Genomic DNA, 12,522 nt, shown 5'->3' with positions numbered 1-12,522 from the left:
GTGGATGTGGTACCACTCAAGTTGCTGTGTCCTGGATGATGTCAACCTTCTTCAGTGATGTTAAGACTGCACTCATTCCAGGCAACTGGAGAGTATTGCATCACACCTCTGACTTGTGCCTTGCAGTTGATGGACAGGCTTGGGTGATTTAAGATAGGAGTTACTTGCTGCAATATTTCTAGCCACCGACTTACTCTTGCAGCCAGAGTGCATACATGGACAGTCCAGTTAAGTTCTTAATCAGTGGTAACCCCATGATGTTGATACTGGGGGATTTAGTGATAGTAATTCCATTCAATGTAAAGGGATGAGGATTAAATGCTCTCTAGTTGGGCATGGGCATTCTCTAGGCTTTATGTGGCATAAATGTCACTTTCCATTTGTCAACCTAAACCTAGATATTATTCAAGTCTTGCATTGCGGTATGGACCGTTTCAGCACCTGAGTCGTCGTGAATGGTGTGAGCATTGTGTAATTATCAGCAAACATCATCACTTCTTATCGTACGATTTGAGGGAAAGTCATGGATGAAGTAGCTGAAAATGGTTGGGCCAAGGACACAACCCTCAAGAATGCCGGTAAAGGTGACCTGGAGCAGAGATGACTGACTTTGAACAATGACAATCTTTATGCCAGTATTTCCCTCTGTTTCTATTGATCCAGTTTTTTTTTATGGCTCCTGGATGGCACACTTGGTCAGGTGGGAACTTGGTGTCAAGGGCAGTCACCTTACTTGTTTAAAACATTCTTTGTCTGTGTTTAAACTGAGACTATAATTAGGTCAGGAGCTGAGTGGCTCCGGCAGAACTCAAACTGAGTATCAGTGTACAGCTTACTGCTAATTTTGTTGATTTGTGTTTTTAAATTTAGATTTTTGAACCTAAGATGGTGCTGGAGAATGGCAGCTTTTCACTGTGCTTCTTTACTTGAGTACATGTGACTATCAAACCCTATTCTTAAATGTATTAATTGGTATCCTTAAATTTCAGTCTGCTAGTCTGTTCGACTTTGGATAGTGTAGGGGATGATGTTACATGGTTTACTTGCTACTTTGCACATGTCTTGCAAGGGTTTAACTTGGTGTTTTGAACTGTTGTTCATTCTACCTCCTCCAAGGATTAAAAAAAAACTGAAAGTTTCACTAATTGTGTCTGCTGCCAACTTGATGAAATAATCACCTCTGACAATAAACAAGTCAGTAACTATTCTTGACCATGAATGTAATGGAACATTAAAAGGATAGAGTGGCCCTTTGTGTTGACTTGGCTTCTGAAAAGCATCACATATCCATACAGCTCATTCAGGGTCACTATTGTTCCCTGATCATAAACAGCCATTGAAATTTGTCTTGTTTTCAGTACCCATGTAAACTTGATGTAACTGGGTAAAGATATCTTGTTGAAGCACTTCTGACATATGTGCTTGTGTGCTTTTAAAAAGACTTCACTTGAAATATGATTACCATCATAATATCACCATAGAAACCTTTTGGTATACATATATATTGATCATACACTGAAGACGATCTACAAGAATGCCTTTGTGAAAGTATCTCTGGTAATCTGTTTAGATCTTCCAAACTAGGAGAAGTTGGCTATTCTGTGCCCTAACTTGCTCTGCCATTTGATATGTTAGTTACTAATTTGATTGGGATTTAAACTCCACTTTCCTGCCGACACCCAATGCCCTTTAGCTTTCTTGTTATTTCAGAATCTATCTGCCTCTGCTTTCAAAACATTCAATGAACCTGCTTCCATCATTATTTGGGGAAAGATTGTCTCCCAAACTCTCAACCCTCAGAAAGAAATCCTCATTTTTGTTTTGAAATGACAACATTTTTTAAAAGCTGTATCCCCTATTTCTCATCTCTCTTACAAGGAGAAATATCTTTTCAACTTCTACCACGTTAGGCCCTCCTCGGGATCTTGTATTTTTCAATAGGATTGCATCCCATTCTCCTGAAGTCAATTTGCTTTCTGCATCACTTGTTTTCCCACATACTAACATTTTGTGATTCATTTAACAAGATATTGAGATTTCCCTACTGCAGATGTCTGTATTTAGTTCCCATTTAAATAATACGTTGCTTTCCTCATCTGTTCACTTAATCTGCCCATATCCATTTGCAAGTTTCTTATTGTCAAAATTTTTAAAAACCATCTTGCAAAGGCATAAGGAGAAACCAATCTGTTATTCAAAAATATTAACAATGCTCAATTTGGTATTAGTGCAGACTACTGTTCACTTCCACATACCGACTCTGTCCTAGGTGGAAACTAGCTTTTGATATTTTTGATATGTATGCCCTAATTTTATCCCAAATAGTATCAGCTGCTTTTAAAAACTACAGCATACAAATATAACACATTCAGCTGACATAGAATTTGCAACATTAACTCGCATGTACTTTCCACAAATTTCCTTTTTGTTATTTTTCCTTCTTCCCTTCTTTCACTTGCTTAAAAGCTATTGCATTTCTAACTTTCCCCAATTATCAACAACAGATCATCAACCTGAATCTTCTAGCTTGTTTCTGTGTCCAAAAATATTGCCTGGTTTACTGAGTAATTCTTTATCTGCCTTCATTTTATTTTTAGGATTTGCACAATTTTGCTTGTGTGGTCATGTTTCACTAATCTGCTTGAAATGTTTGAGGTGTTTGATTGGTGTTGAAAGATCCGATGACAATGTATATCTTTCGTGTAGGAAAAAAGAAATAATCTACTTTATATAACTTAAGTTATATAGAATTAATAGACAAATTTTGAACTAGCTGAGGAATTAGTTACATTCTTGCTGATAGAAAGTTATTATTATGTGGGGACGATCAGAGACTGTGTTGCATCCTTTTTCCTTCTCCATCTTTATCAATTATCTGATTCTCTTCACAGATTTAGGAAATTATGCAAATATGTTAGGACCTGAGACAATGAAAATGAGCCTTTGCTACTTAAAATATAAAATATAGCATTATTCACCTGTGGAAGGCCAACACAAAGTATGGCTGTAATTTTCAAGGTTGCATTTTCAATGTTGCTAAATTAGAGGAATGATTTGGAATGGAAGAAGGTCTGGAATTTGGAAGTACCCTAAATCTCTGAAGAACTGCAACCAATGCTGGAAGGATATTGTAAAAATAAATAGGTTAGAATGCATTGCCAGAATGATTGATCAAATACAGAACAAAAATACTGTACTGCCTTTCTGCAAGACCTGGGTTAGGCCTTGGTTAGAATGTTGTGCTCAGTTTTGCAGCCTTCACACAATACATAAGAACATAACAAGTGAGGAGCTGTAGGCCACTTGACCACTCAAGTCAGCTCTGCCATTCAATGTCATCACTGATGTGGCTGCTCCACATTCCTGCTTCCCGTCAGTTGCTGCCTTTGTCCACCCAAGTCCAACACTGGCACCTCCACATAATAGCCTTTCACCCCCTTGCTTATCAATTGTATCACCTCCTGCTTCACAACATTTAAAGGCCCTGCTTCTACTGCTTTTTAAGGAAGAGAGTTCCAAGTGCTCATAATTCTATGTAAGAAAGAAATTCTTCTCATCTCTGCTTACAAGTCCACCCCCTAATTTTGATACAGTGGCTCCCAATTCTAGATTTTCTCATAATAGGATACCTCCCTTCCACTTCCACCATGTGAAAACCCCTTATTATCTTGAATGTTTGAGTCAAGTTTCTTCTGCTTCTAAACTGCAGCAGATATACGCCTAGCCTGTCCAAGGTTTCTTCATAAAACAACATGCCTGTTCTACATATTAGACAAGCGGAGGCTGGAAGAACATAGCAAGCCAGGCAACATCAGGGGGTGGAGAAGTCAACGTTTCATGTGCAATCTTTCTTCAGGACTGGAGGTGAATGTAAGGGGAGCTGCAGATCAAGGGGGAGGGTTTTGGGTAGGGAGGGGGGTTTGGGTGGTGAGGTAGAGACAGGTGAACACAGGTAGAGTGTACAATCTGGTTGGTCAACGGGAGGAATAAATCCCGTTGATAGCTGGAAGGAAGGGTTGATCAGAGGAATGGAAGGGAGGTCATTTGAAATTGGAGAACTCGATGTTGAGTTCTCTGGGCTGTAGGCTGCCTAGTTGAAAATGAGGTGCTATTCCTCTAATTTATGGTCTGATTCTAAACGTGCCCTGAGTTTATATTTGGTCTCACCGATGTAGAGAAGACCACATCGGGAGCACCCAGTACAGTAAGTTAGGTTGGAGAAGAGACAGATGAACCTCTGTCTCACCTGGAAGGATTGTTTGGCGCCCTGGATGGAGGTGAGGGGGATGATGTGCGGGCAAGTTTTTAACCTTTTATGGTTACAGGAGAAGGTACTTGACGGTTCAGGGGGATTGGTGGGGAGAGTGATGCAAACCAAAGGTTGATAAAGGGATCTGACCTCCCAGTCACTGCCCATTTTAATTCCCCTTGGTCTCCTTCATCGCCACAACGAATCAGACTGCAAATTGGAGGAACAACATTTCATCTTCTGCCTGGGCAGCCTACAGCCTGGAGAACTCAACATTAAGTTGTCCCCACTTTCAAATCATCTTCCTTCCCATCCCTTGAATACCTTTCCAGCCCTTTCCCGTCCTTTCATTTCTCTGATTAACCTTTCTTTCCAGCTGCCAACCGGATTCATTCCTCCCATCAACCAACCAGATCATATTCTACGCTTTTGTTCACCAATCCTGACCTCACCACACCCCCACCTCAAATCCAACCCCCCCAATCAACCTCTCCTTTTATCTGCAGCTTCCCTTACACCCACCCTGGGTCCTGAAGAAGGACCCTCTCCATCTCATAGTGCTGCCTGGATGGCTGTGTTGTTCCAGCCTACTGCTTGTCTACCTTGGATTCCAGCATCTGCAGTTTTTTTTTGTCTCTATTCTACATAGTATTCTCTTAATCAGTAGATGAACAAAGTTCTTCTAGAGTCATAAAGATTGAGAGAGGTAGGAACTTTATTCAAGAAAAGCATATATTTTTAATAGATTTATTTGACGTTTTCAAAGTAATTGTGGTAAAGCAAGAGTGGGTTGATTACAAAAGTGCTCTTTATAATTGAATGGATAAGTCAGTGCAGCCTGCAATTGGGATATCAATCCTATGGATTATTTATTCATTTTAATAGCTATGTCTTTTAACATTTATTTCCTCTTTTTAGTTTTGTGCTGTCTGATATAGTTACACTCCGTTTCACCATATCATCTCTCTCTGCCTGGTAGTAGTACTGTGCTCGAAGCTTGTATCATTTTATTAGCTTTACAATACCCAGTTATTTTGTGCACATCTGGATTTGAGTCAAGTGCTCTTCATGACTGTTATAGTTTATGAAATGTTGATACTTGAAGTCAGTTGTAGTGGCATGTAGATAAGTGAATGCAGATATGTTACTGAAGATAATTGAAAATATCCTTAATTTTGATTGTTTTAAATCATTAGTAAATTAACAACCTGATTTGAAATTAATGACAGATATCACTTTACTGTAGTTTACTGATGGAATTTATTTTATTTTTATCATAAAGTTACAAGGATGCTTGAACAACAAACCTGTCAACATCACAGAGAATATCAAATATTTTGAAGGGGATGTAGATGTAGAGGATGTTTATACAATGTTGAAATCCCACTGACTGTAGGACATGTTATCAGTCACCCAGTTGTTTCCAGTAAAAATATTTTATAAATGTGCTCTATTAAACCCACAGGTTATATTTTAAGTATATTTTGAAATTTTATGTACTTCAACAATAGATCCTGATGAAGTGTACCTTAGAAGTCTGTGGGAAGCTAGGAAAGTGATTGCTTGGTCATTTACTGAGATATGTGTATCATTGAAAGCGACAGGTGAGGTGCTGTAAGACTGGAGATTGGCTAATGTAGTGCCACTATTTAAGAAAGGTGATGAAGAAAAGCCAGAAATTATAGACCGGTGAGCCTGACATCAGTGGTGGATAAGATGTCAGAGAGGATCCTGAAGGACTGATAATCAACATGGCTTTGTGAGTGTGGGAAATGGTGTCTCATGAGCTTGATTGAAGTTTTTGAAGAAGTAACAAAGAAGATTGATGAAGACAGAGCAGTGCTGTCATCTACATGGACTTCAGTAAGGCATTCAACAAGATTCCTCATGGAAAACTGGTTAAAAAGGTTCAACCACATGGAATACAGCAAGAACTAGCCATTTGGTTACAGAACAGACTCAAAGGTGGAAGACATAGGGTGGTGGTTGCTTTTCAGCCTGGAGGCCTATGACCAGCAGTTTGCCACAAGGATCTGTGCTGGGTCCACTGTTTTTCAACATTTATGTAAATATTTTGGAGTGAACAAAGCAGGTATGTTAGTAAGTTTGCAGATGACACCAAAATTGGAGGTATAGTGACAGGTTAGCTCAGAGAGCAACAGGATCTTGATTGGATAGGCCAATGGGTTGAGGAGTGGTAGATGGAGTTCAATTTAGATAAGTGTGATGTGCTGCATTTTGAAAAGGCAAATCAGGGCAGGACTTATACATTTAATGGTAAGGTCCCGGGGAGTGTTGCTGAATAGAGACCTTGGAGTGCAGCTTCATTTTTCCTTTAAAGTGGAGTCCCAGGTAGAAGGATAGTGAAGATATTTGGTATGCCTGCCTTTAATGGTCGGTACATTGAAGATAAGAGTTGGGAGGTCATGGTGTGGATGTACAAGACTTTGATTAGGCCACTTTTAGAATGCTGCTTCAGTTCTGGTCTTCCTGCTATAGGAAGGATGCTGTGAAACTTGAAAGGGTTCAGAAAAGATTTACAAGGCTGTTGCCAGGGTTGAAGAGTTTGAACAATGGGGAGATGTTAAATAGGCTGAGGCTGTTTTCCTTGGAGTGTCAAAGACTGAGGGGTGACTATATACAAGTTTAGAAAATCATGAGGGGCATGGATAGGATGAATAAGCAAAATCTTTTCCTTGGGAAGGGGGAGTTGAAATCTAGAGGACGCAGTTTTAAGTTGAGATGGGAAAACTTTAAAAGGGACTTAAGGAGCAAATCTTTCAAGGAGAGCGTGATGTGCATATGGAATGAGCTGCCAGAGGAAGTGGTGGAGAGAGGTACAATTACAACATTTAAAAGGCATCTGGATGGATATATGAATAGAAATGTTTTAGAGGAGTATGGGCCAAATGCTGGCAAAAGAGAATAGATTTATTCAGGATACCTGGATGCCTTGGACGAATCTGATCGAAGGGTCTGTTTCCCTATTCTACAGCTCTATGACTCTTCTGATATGTAAATGCTCCAACCTCTTTCCTTCCCCTGTTTAATCCATCACCGATCATCATAAATTATATAGGGTGAAAGTCCAGGTAATGGTTGAGACTTTTTAACTTTGTAACCAAGGTAGCAAAGTTTCTAATCCATGGTGCTTACCAGTAGCTTCCATTAGATCTATGTAATTGGTGGACAGATGACATTTTAGTACCAAGAAATCAAACCAGTAACTTTAACTTCCCAGATATTAAATGACAAAGTTCATGTAAGGAAATTGAGTAAATTTTAACTGTGTACTTTTTATTAATTATGTCAGATGCAACCTGTGAGCCAATCTCAAAGAGCACAATATAATTAAAGTCCTATTGTCAGTGATAGATTTGTAAGCTTTAGTAGGATTATATTAATATTTACTTTCACTAGTTCATTTTTTTTTATTTTCAGATAGTGAACAGTCTAGTTATAGCTAATTCATTTAGCATCCTTGTGCTAATCTTCTGTAATATTTGGATCTCATGGTGCAAAGACAGTATATTTCTGTCCATGTAAGAAAGCTGCATGCCTCTGAAGCATTTTGAGGTCATGAGGTTTTATGGCCTAGATTTGTTGGATCAAATGTCTAGCCTCTCTGATTATTGACCTCAATCAGCCTTTTTTAATTCTAGTTTATTTTCCATTAAATTTGCTATCAGTAAATTCAAGATGTACTTCAGCTAAACCCAAAAATTAATATAGCTTTCTTATTTTACAACCGATAAATGTCAGCATCTTTAAATAATGAAAAGTAATCTTGCTTTCGTGGCTGACGTCGCTACTGTTTCATCAATGATGTTGTGGTGAAAGACTGGGTTGAAGCTATATTTTAATTCACTCTCAGGATGTGGGCATCGCTGACTGGGCCAGCATTTACTGTCCATCCCTAACTGCCCTTGAGAAGGTGGTGGTAAGCTGCCTTCTTGAACTGTTGCCATTTGTTAGTATATTAAACTAATTCAATGAATATATTTTTAAAAATATACTTGTAGGTACTGCAAGGTGCACAGTTAATTGCAGTGGCTTCTGCGGAACATCCAACCAGTGGAGTAGATGGATCACCTCTACAGGGAAGTGACATCCAGGTGCAATATGTACAGCTTGCACCAGTAACAGATCACAATGCAGCAGCTCAAGTGAGTAACAGACCTAATCAATTAATTTCCTCTTCAGCTTTTGTTAGATGAGGAAACTTGATTGGTGTAGTTGTAATCTCAGCTAATACTCTGAAAGCAATATTTACAAAATAGCTTTACATTTAGATAACTACTAAACTACTATTCACATGTCATCCAGCCACATTTTATTTCTTTTCTTGTCACATTGACACTTTCTCTGCACCACAAGCCTTTTGTTGTTTAATTACTGCTGACTTTCACCTCTGTTCTTCATCTGCCTCTTCCTCTCACCTCTACTCCTTTTGCATGCTCACAGTCTTTTACTTTGCGAACTTTTTTCAGTTCTGATGAAAGATTGCAGGTTGAACATGTTAAGTTTGTTTCTGCATACACAGATGGTGCTAGACCTTCTGAGTATTTCTAGCATTGTCGGACTCTCTTCAAAGCAATATTTTATGGATTTTCTCCTAGTCAATTTATCTGTTGAGAGTGTATCGCATTGTGAGTGAATGCTGCTCTTTTGCTAGATGTGAAATATTTCACTGGTACAATATGTATATTTTGCACATTTATGGCAATTACTTTGTTTTTTCTTTTCTCCATTTACATGGATATCCTCAACCATTGTTGCTGGAGACAATATTACATGAGATGATTCAAAAGTTTCAGTGGAAAGTTCATTCCTGTAGCAGCATGGAGAACAAGTGGTCATATTGGTGGAGTGGAGTGCACTGTAATGTCATATGCTGCAATGCCAAATTTGGATACACAGCTCTAGGCAATGTATTCGGTTCCTGAAATTACTTGTGTTTTATTGGAGACATTGAGTTGTGTTGAAATCCTGGGTTTAGCAGAAAACGTTGCTGCATTCTCACAGGAATGACAGAGGAACAGGGACCTCTGTGTACAAAGGCTCCGTCAAGTATGGAAATAGTTATGGAAATGCTTCTGTGTTTTGCGGCCCATCTTTGCTTTGTAAATAACTCTGTCCTGTAGGAAAGTCAAAGTAGTTAATCTCCGTCCTTCTACTCAGGGTGATCAACTGCCTTCTTGATGCGCACCCTACATAAATTTGACCTTCTAATTGATTTCTATGGGGTGCAGACTAAATAATGACTACAATAATATCTATGAGGCAGATGTGTTTGTTATATTGTCTAGGAAGCATGGATTTCATGGAGCTTTTGCAGAATTTAATGGCCAGGACTGATTTAATTTATTTTAACAGTTCCCAAATGGCAACTACACTGGGGTTTGCCATTGACCAGAAACCGGCCTAAAGTGGTGAATATTGAGGCTACAAGAGGAAGTCAGAGGCTAGGAATCCTACAGCAAACAACACACCACCTGACTCCCCACAGCCTGTCCACCATTTACAAGACATACGTCAGGACCATGATGGAAATTGTTCATTCGCTTGGATGAGTGCAGCTCTAACAACACTGAATAAGCTAGATACTGTGCAGGAGGAAACAACATGATTGATTGGTGCTATATCCACAAATATCTATTAACTCCACCATAGTCAATCTTAGGAGCATCATGTAACATTTTCAAGATGCACTGCAGGAATTCATAAAAGCTTTTAGACAGCACTTTCCAAACCTAGGATCACAACCATCGAGAAGGATAAAGGCAACAGATATATGGGAACACCACTGTGTTCAACTTCCCCTTCAAGTTACTCACCATTCTTACTTGGAAATATACCACTGTTTCTTCAGTGTTGCTGGATCATAACCCAAGGACGTCCTGCTTACCAGTATTGTTGGTATATCTATACCAAATGGACAGCAGTTGTTCAAGAAGGCAGCTCTCAACCACCTTCTTGAAATCAACATGGGATATGCAGTATTTGCGAGCTCATCCAGTGATGCCCACATCCCCTGATGGATAAAAACAAAGCCAATCGATTGCTGGCTGATTGTTAGATATCCAGCTTCTACACAATCTAACAGTCAGGCTTTTTAGTTCAAATCTTTCCTCTTAAGATTGAGCTGAAGCATTCTCTTGAACAACCATGTTTGAAATATAGTTCCCAAAATGGTAAGGTCAAGAACCACTTTTTTTGCTTCAGCTTCCTTAGAGTTTTGTGTATTGCATATTAGTACTAAATGCTACCCTACAATGTAATCTTGAGATTTGCCAGGCTGTAAACCTAATGTTAAATCATTGCAACTATTCTGTATATGTATTTCCCTCATCAAATCTGCTTTCTGTCTTTCTCTCAACCATCTTCTAATCTATAATTTTCACTAACTCGGCCCACACTATGCTTTGCATGCTCAGTTCTGAGCAGCTCCCTGATATTATCTGAAGCTTGCTCTAGTTTCCTAAAGCTGTTCCACCACATCCCTCCCAAACTTCTTTATCCATCATAAACATTCATATATATTCTCAAATGAGTTACTTTGATTCTTTTTAGTATACTTACTGTACTTGCTTTCATCTTTCTCATACATCTCAGATCTTTACTTGATTCATCTGTTTTAAAAGATGGATAAGGGTTGTCTCAAAGTATAGAAACATTTAAGATAATTTGGTCAATTTTTATTTTGCTGTGCTGTCTTGCATTAGATCAGAGATTTAATCTATCTTGGTGAGCTCATCATACATCCTGAACAGTCTTCCCTGATATGTTGGTTTGGGCTAAGGTATCAATGCTTTATGGCAGGCCATGGTGGTGCCTGTTTTCCTTCTGGTGAATCACATGTTCCTACAGCAAGGGAAGTAGATGGATAGGCTGAAACAGCGAGATGAGTTGTGGCAGATAGTACTTTCAGTGTATCTATAAGGTATGAATAGTCCTGTCTAGGACCATGCCTCTGACAGAAATCCTGTCTATGAATGTTCCTTATCTGGATCATTTGTACATTTTCCAATGTAGGCAACATTTTGGTGTGGTAATGTTTAGTATCCCACTCCAGTGTTGGTTTTCCTTTAGGGAAGTAATCTTGATTGTCCTGTTATTATCCCTTGGAAGCAAATTGCATGATAATGTAGGAAGTTGAGATTTTAAGCTGTTCCTCATCAGTAGTTCGCATGGGGACAGCCCTGAGGAGAGCAGGATGTGCTGAGCAGTGTAACAAATTATGGAATTTACCTTTGTTTATTGGTGTCTAAACTGTTCGTTCGCCTTCTCTATTGGACTGAGGATATCTAAGTGAAATTGTGAAAGCTCTTTGCACTTGAAAATGCTTCAAATACTTCTTTAGAAAACTGTGTGCCACTGTCAGAAACAGCAACATCTGAAATAATGTAAATGGTGAATATGTTCTGTAGGGTCCACATAATTATGTTTTGATCTTAGTTTGTAACCTCAAATTATCCTAGTTTGTAATTGTTCATGATCAGGAAAGAATGGCCTTCAGACTCGAAAAAGTAAATACCCAAATTACCCTAAGGTATACCAAGAAATATAGCAGGGATGAGAAGTTTGGGTCATACATGTGGCAGGAATAGTAATGAATTAAAATTATAAACAAAGTCCTCTAACTGTTTGCAGATCCATTGCCAATAATCTGTTGCTCTTGGTGAATCTTCTAAAGCGTACCATTTCTCAATCAATGGGTAATTACCAGTTGCTCAGCCAAAAACTAGCAAATCTTTGATGATAGAGAAATGCTGCCAATGTTTGAGGTCAGTCTTCATAGCAGTCTTCATAACTTAAAACTAAGTTCCTGGCCATCCTTTAATTATATCCAGGATCCTATTTTTGTTTCTTCCTTTAAAAGGTTAAATTTGCTTGGTGAGACTAGGCACACAAATGTACTTCAGCCTCAAAATTATCAGTAACAGATGCAAGTACATAATCCATGGTTCTGGAAAACCTGCCTTCGATGCAGTGAATCTCTTGAGACAGTCTTATGAATCTGAAGCTAAATCAGTGTGCGTGAGTCATTTTTGCTCTTTCTCATCTAGTAAAGAAATGGTGAACTAAAGGGATCATTTTTCCAGACATAGTCTTCCACATTTAATGAGGAGAAAGTAGAATTCAAAATTCACTTAGTGCTTTGAGATATTTGAATATGAAACTGTGCATCTTGACAGCTAATGTCTCATGTTGATGTTGCTAGTGAAAACATCTCAAGTGAACTCCATGCCACTGTCTCTTGCTTAAGGACA

The 12,522-nt window shown here is 38.8% G+C and overlaps 1 protein-coding gene across 3 annotated transcripts in view; it reads left to right on the top strand.

The window, feature by feature from the left end:
- Nucleotides 1-12,522, top strand: part of banp (BTG3 associated nuclear protein) — a 218,101-nt gene that overhangs the window by 193,215 nt on the left and 12,364 nt on the right. For 2 of the 3 annotated variants that reach the window (XM_060837653.1, XM_060837652.1), the window contains exon 12: nt 8,272-8,415. The exons of the other annotated variant lie outside the window; for it this stretch is intronic. In XM_060837653.1, the coding sequence (XP_060693636.1) occupies nt 8,272-8,415 (144 nt within the window). The remainder of the gene's footprint in view (nt 1-8,271; nt 8,416-12,522) is intronic. 3 annotated transcript variants of the gene reach the window in all.

Source organism: Hemiscyllium ocellatum, chromosome 17 (genome assembly GCF_020745735.1).
Source record: "Hemiscyllium ocellatum isolate sHemOce1 chromosome 17, sHemOce1.pat.X.cur, whole genome shotgun sequence".
NCBI classification, from domain to species: Eukaryota; Metazoa; Chordata; class Chondrichthyes; order Orectolobiformes; family Hemiscylliidae; genus Hemiscyllium; species Hemiscyllium ocellatum.
The sequence above is the reverse complement of the archived record's forward strand: the minus strand, read 5'-3'. Positions and strand labels throughout refer to the sequence as shown.